The 19,107-nt window shown below is 44.1% G+C and overlaps 1 protein-coding gene across 1 annotated transcript; it reads left to right on the forward strand.

Annotated features, from left to right (window-relative positions):
* Positions 1-232: 232 nt before the first annotated feature.
* On the forward strand, positions 233-10,376 carry PSMB2 (proteasome 20S subunit beta 2). The gene is made up of 6 exons (XM_054086624.1): positions 233-393; positions 2,429-2,551; positions 3,105-3,175; positions 7,568-7,730; positions 9,224-9,273; positions 10,152-10,376. Exons 1-6 carry the CDS (start codon positions 303-305, stop codon positions 10,257-10,259), a joined length of 606 nt encoding a protein of 201 aa, XP_053942599.1. The 5' UTR covers positions 233-302; the 3' UTR covers positions 10,260-10,376.
* Positions 10,377-19,107: the final 8,731 nt, after the last annotated feature.

Consider the following 19,107-nt stretch of genomic DNA (forward strand, 5'->3'; position numbering starts at 1 on the left):
GCATGGATACAAAGCTGTGCAGGCTGCAAGTCCCCATCCTGCCGCTGCCCATGGGCTGCTTGGATCCCGAGCATCCAAACTCCCGATCCTCGAGCCGCAGGGGATCGAGAGGACGCTGACCCCCATGCGCCCATCGCTATAACCTGGCAACGCGGCAGCAGCCATATCACCTTCTTCTACTCCCCCTCAAAACACTCTGCCCTGAGCCACGTGACCGCCCCTCCCCGCTGGCGTGACGTCATCACGGCGCGCCGGCGGCTGCGCGCGAGGCGGCGGCCATCGCTGTGTCACGGCGCGCCGCCATGGAGTACCTCATCGGCATCCAGGGCCCCGACTATGTCCTGGTGGCCGCCGACACAGTGGCGGCCTCCAGCATCGTCCAGATGAAGCACGGTGAGAGGCGAGACCCTGCCGGGGCGGGGGAGCCGGGGCTGTGTCCTCCTGCCCGAGGCTGTAGGCCTGAGGGGCCGAGCGGGGCCTGGGCGCTGAGGGGCCGGGTACAGCGAGCGGGGGGAGAGGCTGCTGGGCGGCCCCGTTCGGGTCAGAGCCGCTGGGACCGGGCCCTCGGGAGGAGCCCGTGCCCGAGCCCCGCGGGTCCCTGATCCTCGGGAGGAGCCCGGTGCCCAAAGGGCCGGGTCCTGCTTTCACTTGGAATCAAAATAACATTATATCGATGTGGAACAATATAGAATCATAGAATAGTTTGGATTGGAAGGGTCCTTAACGATCATGCAGTTCGAACCCCCCTGCCATGGGCAGGGACACCTCCCACTGGATCAGGCTGCCCAAGGCCCATCCAACCTGGCCTTGAACCCCTCCAGGGATGGGGCGGCCACAACTTCCCTGGACAACCTGTTCCAGGGCCTCCCCACTGTCATGGTGAAGAAATTTCTCATTATGTCTAGTTTAAATCTGCCCCTCTCCAGTTTATACCCATTGCCCCTCGTCCTGTCCCCACAAGCCTTTACGTACAGCCCCTCTCCAGCTTTCTTGCAGCCCCCTCAGGTACTGGAAGGTTGCTCTAAGGTCTCCTCAGATCATAACTAGATGCAGTTATCAAAAGCTTCATTCAAAAGGCTTAAAAATCCTCATTCTTGGCCTCTTCTGCCTGTGAAAGTCAACTACAGTCATGTTAGAAAGGTGGTGGCAGATACAAAATACAGATATAATCACAGTGGTTTGTAAGTTAACGTTGATTCCAAGTAGGTTTATTGATAAACTTGAAGGCAAACATACTTAGAGTTTATTTGTCTTTGAGGGAGATTCCCCCCCCCCCAGAATTCAGGTGTTTGTTTATAGTATTGGCATTGACTTTATGTGCTCCAATTTGTAATTAGGGTGCAAGGGCTGATCAGTCAGTGGCCTTCCCTGAGTGCTCCAGAGCTGCGGCTTTTGTGCACCTGTGGGTACTTAAGTAACTCCTGAAATCATATTAGGGCATTGTGACACTTTGTACCTGTTTTGCAGCAGAGATTATTCAGCAGCATTTAGTAAATGGAAAGAGAAGTTCAGAGGTGGAAGTTGAGTGTTGTTCCCTAGAGCTACCTATGGCATGGAGAAGTGGTCGCTTTCGTACCAACGGCTGTTATACTTGGATTTTTCTGTCTCAAATACCTGTGTGCCACTCTGCTCTGATTAGATGAGTCTGAGCACAGAGTTGGCTTCAGCATTGTCATCAGGACCGTTTGGATTCCCTCAAATGCACACAGACAAGTTTTTTATCCTGCAGTTTTGAGTGAGAGCGTAGCTTACCATTTCTCAATTTCCATGTATATCAGTGCACTGGTTTATAATTTATAATCAATACCTAAATTTTCTTTTTTTTTATTTTATTTTTTTAACAAAAAAATGACAAGCAAAAAAATGTTTCCAAAAAGGCCTCATTTCTCATTTTTGAGACAGTCCTGGATATCAGAAAGAGAGGATCATTTGACATGGAATGTGGTTTTGGATTTCCTAAGATTGCTTTTGCTCGCTGTTGATATTTCAGCTTTATACTAAAGGATTTGCTTCTGATGTGGTGTATCTAAGTAAAGTAGAATGGCCACTGAGCAGAAATCTTATTCCTGAACGCAGGGAGCACTACGTATCATGGCAAACTTTGTCTGAAAGTATTCTGTGTGAAGTTTTGACCTGTGTTTCTAAAGAAAGACTATGTGTTTCCAAAATACCTCCCTCCCGGAAGGAAGCACTTGATGCCCTTCAGCTTTGTTTCCTTTGGTGAAGGGTTTCCTGAGTCTTGTGTTCTGCGCGAGAGACTGGGTGTTGGAGTTTGCTCAGGAAGACTCTTTTGGTCGTGCTCCAGGAGCTGATATGTTATCCGAGTCTCTTACTCTCTTGCTCTGAAAGAAACCATGATGTGTTATGATACCAGCAGAGTAATTTCTTCTTTCTCATGACCATGGCTCTGTTATTTTTCTTTGCCCAGACCATGACAAAATGTTTAAGATGAGTGAAAAGATCTTGCTCCTGTGCGTTGGGGAGGCTGGAGACACTGTACAGTTTGCAGAATACATCCAGAAAAACGTTCAGCTCTACAAAATGAGGAATGGTGAGTGAAGGAGAGCACTTATTGAAGGATCGGGAGCCGAGTTAATGAGAGGTGGAGTTTGCCCTCGGATGGTGGTGGGAAGTTCTCAAAGCTCCTCCAGCATTAGGGATTTCTGCGAAGGTGGTAGTGAAGGCAGGATGAAGCAATGGAGATTGGATTGTATAGTATAAACCCATGTTTATCCAAATCCCAGCTAACCTATTTCTAATATGAATCACAAAAATATATTTGTTAGCAAAATATTTCTCTTAATATGGCCATTGCGTAACAACTGTTACCAGTTTTGTGATGCACCAGACTGAAAAATTCAGGCCCTGTGCCCATCATATTGCCATCTTTGAAGCTCTGTATTTTAATGGTCTAAGCATAAACGAGCAATCTGGGGGTTTTAGGCCCTTTTTCTGCTTGCAGCTTTCAGATTAAACTGGAACTAGATAAATGGTGCTTTGTCATTAAAAAATATCTTGTTATTTCAACATAGGAATGGAAAGTCAGGAAGGGAAACATGAATATGTATTTGCACTGTTATCAAATACACACATTTCTTCTCCAGGTTATGAATTGTCTCCTACTGCAGCTGCAAACTTTACGCGACGAAACCTAGCTGACTATCTGCGGAGTCGAGTGAGTAATAGCTGAGAGGCTGGCAAAGGCAAAAAATTTCCATTTTCAAGTGGTGGAGCCTGAAAAAGGTGGTGGTTCCTATCTTTAACGATGAATTCACTTTGCTGAAAGGATATCTTCTTAAAATATAGCTTGATTTACTTGTTTAAACAACCTACCACATCACTTATCAATAACTGATACAACTTTAGTCTTAAAATTCCAGCCTTGGGCCAAATAAATATTTTGTCACAAACGCTATGGACAACTGAGTGAATTTAAGCCTCTTTAACATTGCGATAAGGTTGTCAGATTTCATGCAAATGCACTGAATCCATTTAATCTTCTTGGAAAATGCTTTAATAGAGCAGAGCTGTTTGATGTACTTAGCAAAACAAGTCTCCTTTTGTAAACAGCAATACGAAGGTTTCAGTAAATATCAAATCCAAGTCGGAGCTGTAATTTTCACGTTACTTAACTGCAATTACTGATTTTTCTCATGGTAGCTTTTTCAAAGCGTGAAAGATGTCGTGAAGGGGCAAAGGGACTGTTAAAGATCTGAGGTTAGAAAGCATTTAATGAACATTCTTCTCAATGTGAAAGAAAACAAGAAGGAATAAGATACTGAGAATGAAGTTGAACAACTCTGCCAGGGGTAGGACATGGGGTAAATGATGTTGCTATTCTAAAACTGTCCTGCACAGGCCTGAAATGCTGATTTACAGTAGCAAGTAAAGGCTGGTATTTACACCAGGGCCCTGTCGTTGAGAATTATGCATGTGTGGAGTGAGGCCCAGACCCTTCTTCAAGACCTCATATGCAGGAACGACTCAAAATCATTGTTTTCATTTCTGACCTGGATGACATTGGAAAGAAACGAGTTTTGGAGTGGCTGAAGTTAGAGCAAGTCAGTGGAAGAACTGAGCACAAGGTCCTGCCTCAGTCTCTTACCTGGAATGCTACCCTTCTGGTTTAGATTTCGTCAACCAGTGATGTGGATTAAGCCTGTTTGGTGGATGATGGTTGGCAGTGAAGCTACTTTAGCTTGTGCTCTGCTGTGGTTTGGAAAGTTTGTGAGCTTTGTGGAGCTCTGTGCAGTTCTTGAGGTCGATATGAAGGAGCGGTGGTCCTTGGTGTCCATCCCAGACGGCTGGAGGCTCGTCTCCGGCCATCTGACCTGCACAGGTGCTGCAGGCGAGGCTGATGCTGAATGCCCACTTAAGCAGAGCCAGCCGTGTCTTACCTCTGGTGTAAAATATCACTGACAGGAGTAATTTAACAGGCTTTTTGTTGGCCAGCAGGATGTGGCATTGCTGTAGCACTGTGCTGCTGTGTCCCTTGAGGCCTGATCCTTCCTGTGTCTCCCCTTCTTCCTGAGCCCATTCCTGTCTTCCAGCTCACCTGCTCCAGATGGGCAGCACAGTGGGGAGGACACTGGCAAAGGCAGATGTGTTTATTTACCGGAGACAAAATGCTGTGCTGTTGCAGATGGCAATGCCCTGGAGCAAGTGGCGCACTCTGACACCACTGTCGCACGGCAGTGATCTCTGTTCTCTCTTTTCTGTGGGGAAAGCTCTTTTTCTTTAAATGGATCATTTAATGATTTGTTTGTAGGATTTAGAACTCGACAATACGAACTTCACCATCAGAATTTTCTTCCTGTTATTGTGATGCTGTTTCTGTTACGGGGGAGCGAAGAGGGGATGTGGAGTGGCTAACACTGGAACAGCAATTTTTCAGGTGTTATGCTGTAGTCCTGGCCCAGCCCAAAACAGAGCTTGTTCTCTATCATTGATCACCGTTTGGGTTCCTCTTGACATTATCTAGTTTGATTGAATTTATGAACCTTGTGGCTCTTGTAAAGCCACGTTCCTGATACCTTGGGGCTGGCTGTCTTGTAAGTGCCTTGAAGTTGTTCTGTTGGTGGAAGATATCAAGTGTAGAGACACTGGGCTTGTAACTTAAAGCCATTTAATTACCGTGCTCTTCTTATACTGAGTAGTCGCTCTGTGGTTTTTCATGACATCTCTTTTTAAGATATGGGGTTTATACTCCAGAGTAGGATCTGAAAGAAATCTTTATTTCCATTTATATGTTGTAACTGAGGCAAACCTAGAAACTACTTTGGAGCAGAGTGGCTTCCAGGGGTGTGCGTGGTGCTGTAGTTCTCTTCTGCTGTCTGCTGCTCCAGCACCTCGCTGGATTCACCAGACAAACTAAGTGCCAGAGCCAGCATGTTTAAAGTGAAGTCAGTGGTGGGGGGGGGCAGGAGAAATAAACCCCTGCTCCTCCAGACTGGATGAAATTCAGTTCCTTGTTATGATGCTATGTTTAATTATAGGTGGCAGGGTCTGGCCTGAGTCCAAATTAAGACTGTCAGTTCCTCTCGCCTTGTCCACGCTTGGCGGGATGCTTCCTCACGCCCACCTTTCCCCCCTCGCTGTGACTTTGGCTTCCGCCAGATGTCACAGCGCCGCTCGTCACCGCCCAGCCTCCCACTGCTGATCCTGTTGGTTTGTGTATTTATCACAACTGTTCTCTTCAGCTATAAATTCTGAAGAATTTCACACGTCTCTTAATCGCTGCAGTTATTTTAAATCAAACAGTATAAAGCGCAAAACTGCTTGGAATCAGAGATGTTGCCTCTAACAGGAATCACTCCTTTGGTAGTTGTTTAATCACATCAGGCTGTGAAAGAGTTGAGAGCTGTTAGTATCGATTTAAGTCCAAAAGCCAAGGGTGCCTTTGGAATGGGCAGAAGGCTTGAGATGTCCCAGCATAGAGATGTTGGTCACACTAAGTGATGCAGTCTGCAAATCTCGTTTCTAATCACAGAATTAGTGAATTGATTATGTGCATTTTCTAATGGTTGAATTCTACCTTTCTTGAATAATAGGAAGGGATGGGGAACACTTTATTTACATTTGAGTTTTGAGAAGTTATCTCGTAGGCTATGAGTAGGAGAACTTGGAACTGAAAAGCAGCTCACAGATTTGTTTGAGTCTGTGTAACCCTGCTTATTTATGGTTGAGGATCTCATATCTGCCAGCATTGTTAATGCAAAGTCACACAATAATTTGAGTGATCTTGTGTCATGGCTCTTAAATATCAACTTGTGTGATGTTTCAGAATAAATAAACGATGGAATACTTTCTCTAGTGATAAAGTTAATGTTTTGGCTTTAGGGTGAAATTGCGGTTGCTTGTTCTAATCTGTTGCTGGTTGCATCATCTTTTTTTTTTCCCCTCTCATTTTGTTGCTTTGTCAATCTAGACTTTCCAGCAGTTTAGGAGAGATGCTGTTAGTGTTATTAATAAGGAATGTTACATAATTATGAAAAGACTGGGAGTGTATAAAAGCAGGTTTAAAAATGTATGTAAAATTCCATGGTTTTCTTCTGAGATGCATTTAAAGGTAAGGCAATGCCTGAGTGTTCCGTGATCTTATGAAGTGCCCTTCTTGGAAGGAGATACATAGGGACATCTGCTTTATTCATTGTGGGGGAACACGCTGAACCTAAAACATGAGGGAAACGGCTAAGGAATGGCTGAATGTGTGAGTATGGCACAGTAAAAAGCCAGGGCTACATTAATGCAGTCGCATGGTCTTTTTGGGTAAGGGGTAGATATTTCTCCGTCTGATTCAATAGGCTCTTGCCAAAGCCATCAACAAGAATCAGAGAAAACAGCAGCTAAAGTAGAGTGAATTTCTCATTTAAAAAAAAGCCTGATTCCAATCAAACAGAAAAGCTACTGCTAAGAGGATGTTGCAGAGTCCTAGGAAGCAGTTTTGAATAGAAACAAACCAGTTCCTTAGATCTTCTTCTTGGTCAAGTTGGTCAATGCTAATGATTAGAATTGGTTCATGCAGTAAAACTCTAGCTGCCAGTTAACAAGACAGCGTCACACTGTGTATGGCTGTTAGCGCTGTGTGGAAGCTTTCATACCTGCTGAAACGGTGCGTGGTTAACAGTCGTGTGACTGAGAAGAGAGCGTGATGAAGGAACAACGAAGTTCTTAGAAATGGCAAAATGTTCACATTGTGCTCATGTGTTGACAGGAAAAATCCACAAGTTTTATGTTGAGATGAAAGAATCTTGTGTGAAAACATAATTAAAGTTTTCTTAAGTTTGCCATGAAAGCTTATTTAAAAAAAAGAAAACACACTACTTCTCAGGAGAATCGGTGTTTTATGTTTTTATTTGCTTATGGATTCCATATTCCCCAAAGACCTGATTGGTTTTAGACTGAGATCCATTATCTCCTGCAGACAGGAGGGATGTAGTTCTTTGTAGCATTTTATGGCCAAAAATTATGATACCAACTGTGTTAATTGCTCCGTAGGTGGAAAGAGGAGTTGAGATCAAAGGTCTGGATGTGGCTGCTCTAATGAACGCACCGTTTCTGTTTGCAGACCCCTTACCACGTCAACCTTCTCCTGGCTGGCTATGATGACCACGAGGGTCCTGCCCTTTATTACATGGATTACCTGGCAGCTCTGGCTAAAGCTCCTTTTGCAGCACATGGATACGGTGCGTTCCTGACCCTCAGCATCCTTGACCGCTATTACAAGCCAGGTAAGTGGAGCCTATGGAGAAGAAAACTCTCCTGTTATCGATTAATAAATTAAAGACTTAAACTGAGAGATTGCTGTTTGCTGAGGTGGATGATCCAGCACAAATGCTGGATGCAACGGATTTGAATTTGAGTTTTTGCTTGAATAAATGTAGCTTTTAAGATTGCCTTGTGTTTTTGCTGAAATGGAAATGTGAAACTAGCCAACTCCTTAAAGTGTTTTCCTGTCTGAAGCATAACAGCCTGTAAGTGAAGGAAGCTTCAGTTTATTCTAAAGCACGACTAGACTTGCCTGGACCACTAGCTGCAATAATCTGCATTTAATAAGTAACATTTTGATAACTTTATCTTTTGCTTGCTTGTCTGTTGGCGATGACCTGTACATCGTCAGAGGGCAGTCCTGGATCCTTTTGCTCCGTGTCCTGAGTTGGCTTTGTGTGTGATCTATTAAAAACACACAAGTGGGAAGCCATTCCTGGAAAGACTGTTTTCACTGCTCTGAGGTGGTGGTGATGATTGCTTGAGTTGGTTTACAGTTTTATGCGCGTGGTATCTCTTGATCATAATTCTTGCACGTATCTGTACCTGTCTAAAGCTTAATTTTAGAATCATACTTCAGTTCTTAACGGTGCCAAGGGATAAACATGGCCCCATCCCCGCTTTGCAGATGAGGAAAGGTACAAAGCTTGGAGTATCGTTAATCTGACATCTTTGGCTTTAGCTGCAAAACTACTTTACTCCCCTGTGCACAGCTGAGTTTAATCTCATAGCAGGGATGTTCGCTTAACAATCCTTTCATCTATCGCCTACAAGAAATGCAGCTATAAATTGATGCTTTTATTCTAATAGGACTTTGGCCTGAACAGTGGACGCAGGCCTGTAACGAGTGCCAGAAACCACTTTCGTCGGATCAGACAGAGCTTAGTCGTTTTCTAGTCATGTCCCTTCAAAACGACACTGCTCTATTTTCACTATTCCTTGTGAAAAGAGAAAATCGGGGAGCTACAATACATTGTCATGGCTTGTCAGCCCTATAGAGTGCTGGATTTTATCCTAATGTGTGAGAATAGCGGGGGCATCACACACGTGCCTTTCCCATTATTAAAACTAATACCCAGCAGGGAATGTAGCACTAAAACCAATCTCCGCCTACTGTCACTGACTTGCAGCCGGCTGTGGACAGATGGAGCTGATTTAAAACTGTAATAAACTCGAGGAGAGAGAGACGGCTGGACTTCTCCGAAGCTCGGTCTCTGGCCATGGGAGGCAAAATTCCGTCATGCTTCCCATTCAGTGTAACAAATCGATTCTCAATGGCTTGTTGCAGCGTGAGCGCTTCGGTGCAGGGCGTCCTCAGTACATCTGGAAAGTGTTTTCTGTGAGCTGGGAAGGAGAGGGTTTGGTGCTCAGCTGAAAAGTTGTTTAAATTTAATAAAGTTTCTGTTAAGAGAGATGGCCTCTAATTCAATCAATCTGTGGATGTTTTCTCTTCCAGGTATCACACGTGAGGAAGCTGTGGAGCTCCTAAAAAAATGTCTAGAGGAGGTGAGTTGCCAAACTTAGACCCTTATGATCTTGAGAAAGGAACGTTTGTTTGCATTCATTTGCTGATATTTTCCTCTTCCTCCTGTCGCATTTTTTTGCTGCCTTTGCCAGAAGGGGTAATAAATGCACGTTGTCCAGATGTGGGACGGCTACTGAGGAAAAGGATTTGTGGGTGCTTGCATTGTCTTAGCACGGTTCACGTCCACCAGAATGTAAACTTGAAGCTTAATTGCTTTTCGTTACTTCTTCTTCCATGCTTAGCATAATATTGATACAGACAGTCTTTGATTTATTCCTTTCATGTTTCTTCTGAACATAGTGCAAGCACCCTTCTCTTTCTTCTATTACACTTCCAAGTGGGATTCACTTCCAGCTTGTGAAGTGATATCTAACTGAAGCAAAGATTTGACCTTGAGGTTCACGATCAATTTTAGCGTAAACATAACCTTTCAGACTCCAAGGCTTTTATTGTAGGAAAATAGTCTTTGTCTTTAAAAGGTTGAATTGAATGTAACTGGGAAGAAACATTTAGGGAAAGTTCAGGAAGAAGTACTCTTAGTTTGTCTGAAGTATCTTTTTGATGCATGTGCCCTGAGTTATAGCCCACTCTTGTCTTCCTGCTTAAATGTTCTTGTGAACAGGCTTGTGTATTTTGCGTCTCTAGCCTGGGATTGTCTGACGTGGATAACATGGAACAAATGCACACTAATTGATTCCTCAATAGTGAAAAAGACATGCTAGTTCCTAATAATTCAGGTCACTAGAAGCAGGATGGACGTTTTGATATGCAGCAGTATATCGCTTATATTATGCTCTCCTCTTTTATTTAGGCTTTGAATGAATCTCATCTCCTTTGTCTTTTTGTCTTTTTGTAACAGCTTCAGAAACGTTTCATCCTAAATCTGGCTTCTTTCAACGCCCGGTTCATTGACAAAGATGGCATCCACGAAGTGGACAATATACCCCTTGCAAAAGCAACCTCCTAACCCCCAAGATCTTTCTTCAGCAGTCTTTTTTTGTTCACTTTTGGGTTTTTCTATTCACTTGAAGCACGCGAGTCATGTACTGCACTGGGAGATCAAATAAAGATTGACATTTATGTAGCCAGTTTTATCTTTTTATTCCACTCCTCCGTCTGAGAGTACTTAAGTAAATTGTCCCAAAATAAGGTGAAACTTGATTTACTGTTAATGAGAGCACATTTGGGTGACGTAGCTTTGTTTCGCGTTCTGAGATTTTACTCCTCCAACCCTTATAAGTTTTCTTATGTGTGGGAAAACTGGTAGTGTATTTTCTAGATGACTGTGTGCTGTCATCCACTCTCATAATGACAGCTCAAACAAACAAGCATTTCATGCTAAATGTACAACGTCGTCTTTATTTATCGAAGATTTTGCTACTCTTTGCATTATAAAACAAAAATAATCAAGGTTTCAAAGACTTAATTTGCTTTTCTTGTACTTTGTTTCAATCTAATCCAAGGGAAAGAACAGATTTTCAGGTAGAATAGATTTTAAAATGCCAGTGTTGCTTAACTCACCTGGCCGTGGTTCTGTTACTGGAGATTTTCCTGCTGGTGCAGTTGGCTCATAACTACATTAAATATTTTAAATATAAATTGATGGGTCAACTGCGTGATTTTTCTGAATTGATATGTCTGTGCTTTTAGAAGTACATGAAAGCAGCTCAATGAGAAATAGAACTGCGGAACTTTTTGTGTATCTTTGAATTGCCCTCAGCCAGTTCGAGCTTTGCTTCCGTGAGAATAATCACTGGTATGTCTGGGCTCTAGATAATGCTTCCATACAAAAACTCCATTCACGGAACGGCCTCGGATAATGATCATGTGGCTGATGCTTGCAACCTGCCCAGAAGTGATTCTTCTGAGAACTATTTCATTGAGACCGCTTGAATTTGCACTGAATGAGTTAACCGTTTAAAATGCTGTGTTTGGGTGCTTGTTTTATGTTTGAATAAGCCTGGGAAGAGAACCTTGGCAACAGAAGGATGGCTGTGGGAAGGATTGTGTGCAGAAAATGGTAGTGCTGTGGCGTGGCACGGCACCCAAGTTCTCAGTTGGGACAGGTAAGCGACAGACCGAGCTGTCTGTATTTGTGAAAGCTTTTCCGTCTTGCCCCAGCAGCGTCTTTGCCAATGTTAGTCTCTTCCCCAGAGAGCTGCCAGCCTTACAGACCCAGTGTTCCCATTTTGTGGAACAAGCGAGAGCTGGATTAGAGACTGAGACTTGCTTAATGTAACAGCAAAACTTGGCAGCTCTGCTACCTTAACTCATCCCGAACATCTTAACTCTAAACTGAAGTCCCATCAGGCGTTGTAGTTTAATTCTTTCCAGAATGCATTTAATTATGAGCTGGTTGCTGTGGTCATTGCTGCAATGGCTTTCATATAAGGCCAAGGGCGTAGAACTCCCTGAAGCGTTTTGCTTAGATTTACTTTGTCTTTTAAAAACCTCTTCAAATTTATTTTACACCAAGAAGTCCCCGCCTGATGATTTTCTCTTGGCAGGTCACAATTACCATGAGTGGAGTCGGAGTGTTCCAGTTCTGTGACTGAATTCTCACCCCTTCATGTTGCATTAATGTAGTTGTTGAGCTTAATATGCGGCATCTCTAATTTATTTTACCACTGATGTTGAATGTTTTTGCAGGTTTCCTGTCTCTCTTTTCGAAGTCATCACTGCCGAGTGGCGGAGCTGATGTGATATTTTTGTCACTGCATATCAAAGGAGCAGTGCCTTCGTGTTGGAGGCTCTCATTACTCCCCACACCAAAACTTGGGAGTGGTGCTGTCAGATCATGGGAGGCTGGCAGCGAATCTGCCTGCAGTTTTTATTGGCACCTATTTGCATGCAGGTGATTAATAAACATAAAACAATTATTCCCTCACAAACACCCTCGTTGGATTCAGGTTGGAGTGGAACATATGTTTTGCCTGAGGGCAGGGCCCAGGATCTGAATTCCCCCATTCAGTGAAAGATAGAAGGGATTGCATCAGGAGCCAGTGGAGCAGCAACCTCGAGGAATGAATAAATAACAGCTTTATGGCAAAGCAGGAGAACAAAAGAATTGGCCCGCAATGAGATTGGACTCTTGCTTCTAATGAAGTAGGTTCTTTTGAGGACTTTCCAAGAATTTACACTTTTTAAGGAAAGGTGTAATAATACTTCTGCAGCGTAACTGGATTGTTTTAAAGGTCTACAGTGCTGACCTGTGAATTTGGAAACATTTAGCTTTGATTTTTGACAGGAATATATGGAATCTGTTTGAAAAATCATTGTTTTAAATTTCCCATTTGATTACTTAAGAAGAAAAACTCTTAACCTGCTTCAGCTTTAGCCCTAAAGCTTCTGGAAACCATATTTTGCCTAGAATGCAGCAATACCTTTTGGAAAGAATTGACTTTTCCATTTGAAAAGCTTCTGTATTTGTCGTGACAGGCCTCCCTTTCATAAGAAATCGGAAAGAACTGAGCGCTGCTTTTGACTAATAAGTTTTTTGTTCTTCAGATTATAAAAAATTAACGTCGTAAACCAAGGCAGCGTGGTCCTCGGGTGTTGTAGCCTCACTAAGCTGTTCTGCTTTGCTTTGCCGGGTAATTCTGACCATATGTTTTGCTGCCAAAGCCTCAGGGCCTAAAGAGTTAACAAGGCACTTTTTCTCGTTTTAGGTTTCCTGTTTAAGGATGGTCTCTTCCTGAGCACTGAGCGGGAACAGATCATTGCACCAGCTCATCTCTCGGAGCTTGCTCCGAGATCGGTTTACAGGGGAACAGAGCCTCTGTGCCTTAGGCCACGTTGCTTTGGGAGAGCTTTGCTGGAAGAAATGTGAGTGTAGGTGCAGTGCTCATTTTCTTGGTGTTGGTTATACCTTTTCATGCAAAAAAATATCTCTCTGCGGACCTTTCTGCAGACTGGAAACACTGGCAGAGGAGATGTCATCCCTACGTGGCTGTCATTGTTGCGCTGACCACGAGTTTGTGGTGTTGCCGGGACAGTTCTGCAGTCCTAAACGTGACTCAGTGGCTGGAAGTTGTCTTGAGTGATGGAGCTTCTTTCTGCCTGGGCAGAAAGTTCCTTTGTGTGGAACTACTGGGGATTCATCCAGTGGGTTCCAGATTCACCTTGGTGATTCCCCAAGATTTTTCCAGGCTGAGAAATTCATGCACCCATTGGGTTAAACAAACCAAGAGAGGCTTCAGCCTTAGCAAGGTGAATTGCCTTGGGCAGGAACTGCTTTTTTGTGGAACCAGGTGTGCTTGTAGGACTTAGTGAGCCAATGGAGACCGCACAGCACCGGAGTGATCAGAGACAGAGAAATAGAGCATCTTTGGAGCAATCCTAGATGGTGTTCTGTGCAGCCTTGCAGTCTGAGTTGTTCACCATGAAGCGATGAAACTGTCACTTCGTTTGCAACCAATGGAGCTGTCACTTTTCAGAGTGAAGATGTGGGAGTAGAGGGGGAAGAGATTGGGCTGAACTCTCCCAAGGATGCGTTTTCACTTGCTCTTGTCTCTGCTTTTGACACTAGGTTCCTACAAGAAGTATGTGCCGGTGCCAGCGCTGACACCTTGGATTATGTTCAGAGTGCTTAGGATGTGGTTGATTCCATTTTCCAGTCTGAAGCAGGGAGAGAATATTCCTTTTGTGTAAAATAGCTTGAAGTCTAAGGAACAACCTCTGACTTTGCTGACTGTGAAACATATACAGTGTATATCTTGTGTCTGTGAGGCAAAATAAGTGTATTCTACTCACAAAACATTCATCATTTGAGCCATTTTTGATTCTTTAAAGGCTTGAACCTTACACAGAGTTCCCATGCGGTCTTATCAGTCTGCCATCAACGGTAATGAAGCGCAGGGACTTTTCACGTGAGCACTGATCAAACTAACCAGACAAAAGCTGTTTTAACAGATTTTAAAGAGAAAAACAGAAATGGTGGAATTAAAGCACTCGGCTTCTTTTTTTGTTTGTTCCGTATTCTGGACTGCGTTGGTTGGAACCTCTCTGTCCTTCCGACTTGCTGAGGACTACATTAAAAATAAGTTAGTCGTCTTGAAAATGTGAAGTGACAGTTTAAGTGTTCTGTTTCTGTGCTAATGTGCAATTAGGTAGTTATCCTATAAGCTTGTTCAAGTAGCCTAACTCAAAACAGCTGGGGAAAATAGAGAAAACCCTCCACTGTTGAAGGGAAAGGATGTTTTTGAGGATCTGATTCAGACTTGGCAGCGTGTTCTTTTCTCCCTGTGTAATACAAAGCACAGGTTAGCGAGATTTGTGAACAATTAAATTCTGTTCAAATCTATAAAGAGGTGAAACTAAAATAGGGGTGGAACTGAATACCATCAGAGGGAGAGTAAGTTTAGATCTGTAAATTAACTCGAAGGTAACCATACAAGGAGGGGCCAACCTGATGATCTGCTTGTCTGAAGTGGTGACTTGACAATGTGTGCGTTGGCTTGGGTGAAGCACCTTGTGCTTAGTAGAAGCTCGATGTTGTCAAATATTTCTAGTGTTTAGGCACAAACATGAAGATAGAGCATCTCCTTTGGTCAATCTACAGAAGGCGGAGCGGGCTTCATCGTATTTTGTGTCAGTAGTTTTAGGTTTACCACCAAAATGCCTGTGGGCTCCAGTGGTGCTTCATCTCCGCTCGCTAAATGAAACGTAACAGATGCCACTACCCTTCTACTCGAGCTCGTCGGACTCAGTTCTTGGAGCAAACCTGTGCATCTCAAGCCTCTTCACTCAGCAGAGGGCAGTGATCTTGCGCTCAGCACTGCCTGCCTCGAGACTGGTTTGGGCTCTGCAGATCTCCTGATGCTCACAGAAACCCGGTGTATGGAGAACAGATTAACGCCTTGCCCGGCAGCGGCAGACAGGAGGGACAAGGTTGTTTCTTTCCTTTTTATTTTTCACAAGTGTTGGACAGTTGTCACACGAAACAGCGATGTACCCATCTGTTTAGAAGTGAAGGCTCAGATTTGGCGAGTAGCTTGCCAAAAGGACCAAAAAGAGCAGCTGGAATCCATCCTCTACTGTTTAGTTCAAGCACTAATGAGCAGGGACATCATTCTTTTAAGGTAATCCCATTCTCCCTTGCCATGCTCTTGCCGTTTACTACTGCTGCTTGAAGCAGCGATGCCCACGGTATTTTATCTGAAAGCCACAGCACCGTGGGATGATATTTTCAAAGAACTTTTTGTGATCCCACAGCGAAAGAAACTTTGCTTAAGAAAAAAACATCGGGGAAAAGTCTGAAATTGCTGCTTTGGAATGGGGAACATGATGATGTGTTCATTTGCTTTTACCCAACAAAGATGTGGGATGTTGAAGACATGGCTGAAAGATATCATTATAGTCTTGGGGGGAGCGGAGAAGGCGCTTGGCTGTGTGATTGAAATATCCGTGGTTGGAACAGGCGCTGACAGCTGGCCCAGGGTTGCCCAGAGCAGTGGTGCTGCCCCATCCCTGGAGGGGTTCCAGGCCAGGTTGGATGGGGCTCGGAGCCCCTGATCCAGTGGGAGGTGTCCCTGCCCATGGCAGGGGTGGCACTGGATGGGCTTTGAGGTCCTTTTTAACCCAAACCATTCTGTGTTTCTATGAAACCTGTTTCTCCTTTCATTTTTAATAATCACCCTTTCAACCACGGAGCTCTGAGTGGGAACCTTCAAGAAGAGAACAATTAAAACTGGGTCCTGATTTTGTTTGTCTTGCACTATTCACTCAGAACATGCAAGAAACCTGTCTGAGTCATCCCTTGGGGCTTTGGTCTGGTGCATCTGATATTCCTAGGTTCGTGTATTGGTATTTACCTTAGTGTTTCTTGCCCGTGCTTTGAGACATCAAGCGTGTTGGCTGTGTGCACACTGCCAGAGGTCAGCGTGCCTTCGCCTCCCGTGTTTACGTAAGCTGGTGGAAGATTGGAGGTTAACCTCTGCTGATGTTTTTAGGAGCTGTAAAGCCATACAGTTTTGGGTTTGGTTTCCAAAATTTGAGGAGAACTAAACCAATAGGTTCTTTATGTTCAGAAGCTGTGAAAAAGCTCATTAGCACATGGCATTAATAGAAAAAATATCTTTGCCGTGGACTGAACAAAGCTGGTTTTCCTCCCAGCTGAATGACTCCTTGGCTCAGCGGATTCAAAGGCTCTGACAAGTTATTTAAAGAACACTTTAAAACAGGCAAGTTCATTTGTTTTTTTGTTACCTTTCCATCAAAATCTCCAGACTTCCCCAAGTCTGAATAGTGTAGATTCTCTAAACTCTCCAGCTTCCCAGTTTTATGAAGGATGCTCCATAAGGTGGACGTGTTCCCCACCTCTTTTTTTTTTCCCGCTCATTTTCCTGGGGAAGAGCCGAATGCTGCTCGGTTTCCCTGAACCTGCCTGGTGCAGGCGGGGCTGCGCTGGGGTGGCCGTGGGCTCCCCATCCCGCGCAGGGCTGCGGATGCGTTTGCTCCCATTTGGACTCCCAGAACTGCGCCCAACCCTGTCTTCCTCACAAAGAGATGCTGAATGGGGTGAGTTGGAGTTATCTGTGCTGGAAATCGAGTCTGATTTAGCATGGAAACGAGAGCAGGCGCTTCTGGAGGCTCCCTGTGATGACTGAACGGGCAGGAAACTCCGAGGTGGAAGAGGCTCCTGACAGGGCTGGGGGAGAGGAAATGGAATGAAAATGGGTCAAGAGTGGGAGGCCTGGGCTGAAGCAATTCCCTTTGGTGCCAGGGTCCATTTAAGAGTCAAAACAGCAGCACATTACAAAGAGGGTGTAGGGCTGTTGCCATTGTCCGAACTGAGCAAACTGGCCTTTCCTGGTCTCCTCCTCGGCGGCGCCGGTAGCACCGGCAGCACCAACGCTCGCTGGGTTGGTTCCCTTCCCAGTTTGAATGCTTCTCTTTGTCTTTGTGATGAACCCAAAGCAGAACAGGGATTCTTAAAAGAAAACAATATTTTTTAGATAATAAATAATGAATAAACTTATACTTTGTCCGAAACACTCTTGAAACTAATCTTGGGTTGTTTTTTATAGTTACGATGATACGAGTTATGATAGATATTAATTACATGGATCTCATGTAAAATCACTCGATCTCTGTGTCCCATCCATTTTCTGTCAGATGCAGTAACTGTTTCCTTTGTAATCTTGTTTGCTGAAATAGAAATTTTGGGTGTGGATAGGGGAGGATGGTGAACTGATGATGTTTTTTGTTGAGCGCAGGTCATTCGTCCAAGGAAATGAAGGGATTTGACCAAGGAAATGCTGCTTCTTGGGGATTCTTTAGGATTCTTTAACCAGTTTAATGTTCTCTACAGTGGAAAATCTCAAGAGGGGAACACAAGGCACTTCTGCACAGACAGAGACCCATCTTCAGGTGAGAAGGCTGTAGCGTCCAGACACATCTTGATGTGCTGCAGAACTTCTTAACCTGGAGCAATAGCTTGATTTTTCTCCGGACTCATTTTGCACCCCCAGAAAAAGCTGAGTTGTCTCCATTTAACAAATCCTCCTTGGCCATAACCTTTGCTACTAAAATGAAGGTAGCCTTATGGGAAATACTTCTGAATTTCAGGCTGTAATTCTAGCCTTTTCTCTGCTGAGAAGAATTAAATGAGAAGCAGCTGAAGGTGTCAGGATAAAACCACACAAAAAATAAAAGCATCCAAAATAACACTGGCATCATTTTTGCTGCCTACCTGGGATGCTTCCGCACTGATTATGGGGTCAAAGCTTGGATGGATATTCAATGTCCGGGATCATTATTGCTATTTGTGGTGTCCTATTGAAAATGCAGTGATGCTCAGGTGGCCACAGTGGGAATTCTTTGCCGTGTAAAGAAGGGCAGGAAGACCACAATGGCTCAGCGTGTTTGGATTCTGTGTAATGACTGGGTTGAGGCTGCTTCTCCCCAAGTCTGTTAGGCTCATTAAAGGCTGTCGGATGCTGCCCACGGTACCGTGCTGTCTGCCTGGGCTGCTACATCCATGATCTCCCAAGGAAGCATTTTGTTGCCCTTGCAAATAACATTTGTTTTACCGCCTGATTTGGAAATGGTTTTGGTTTTGGTGTTTTGACTCAGTTGCACGAACAGGAAAAACTTCCTTTGCCCGTTGACACTGTGGCTCCTCGGATTCTGTATGCAAAGTTTGGAATTTAATGGACGCTCTCATATATGAAGGAATGCATTAAGTACAGGTCAGCAAAGTCTTTTTATTGTGTTGTTTTAGTGCGGAGAGCTATTATTACCCTGTTGCTTTTAAGATAATTATTTAGTCTATCCAAAGCCACGCAGAGTGCCAACACAACCTCTGCTCGTTTGCGTTAATGATACGGCGTGGAGTCACAGTCCCGTGTTAGCCTCAGTTTCCCCTTGGGACAACTGACTGGGAGGGAACGAGGAGTTTCTGTTCATGGCCTTTTGCTTTTTCACTTGTCAGGGGTTGTCATGCGGTTTCTCTGGCCTTGTCATTCATTCAAAATTAATTCAAAAAAGATTTTTTTATCCCTTCAATTCCCCTTTAGGATTCAAATTCCAGAGTGTTCTATAACAAGCGTAGAAACCATGAGCCTGGATCTATTTTTACTCTTTGTCACAATCCCACGTATTTTCCCACGATAATATTTGTAATCAGTGTGGGAATTTCGGTCGGGGTTGAGCCATGAATTGTGTAAAATGCCTTTTTTTTTTCGTCTTAGGATGGAAAGCTGAAGAACACAGCAGGGGAGTGGCCTTGTTTGACAGCGAGCCGGGAAGGGAACCCCAGTCCTGCCTCATTACAGACAGTATTTGGCCTCGTGCGACCTCTGAAAGCCGTGCTC

Source organism: Cuculus canorus, chromosome 22, assembly GCF_017976375.1.
Source record: "Cuculus canorus isolate bCucCan1 chromosome 22, bCucCan1.pri, whole genome shotgun sequence".
NCBI classification, from domain to species: domain Eukaryota; kingdom Metazoa; phylum Chordata; class Aves; order Cuculiformes; family Cuculidae; genus Cuculus; species Cuculus canorus.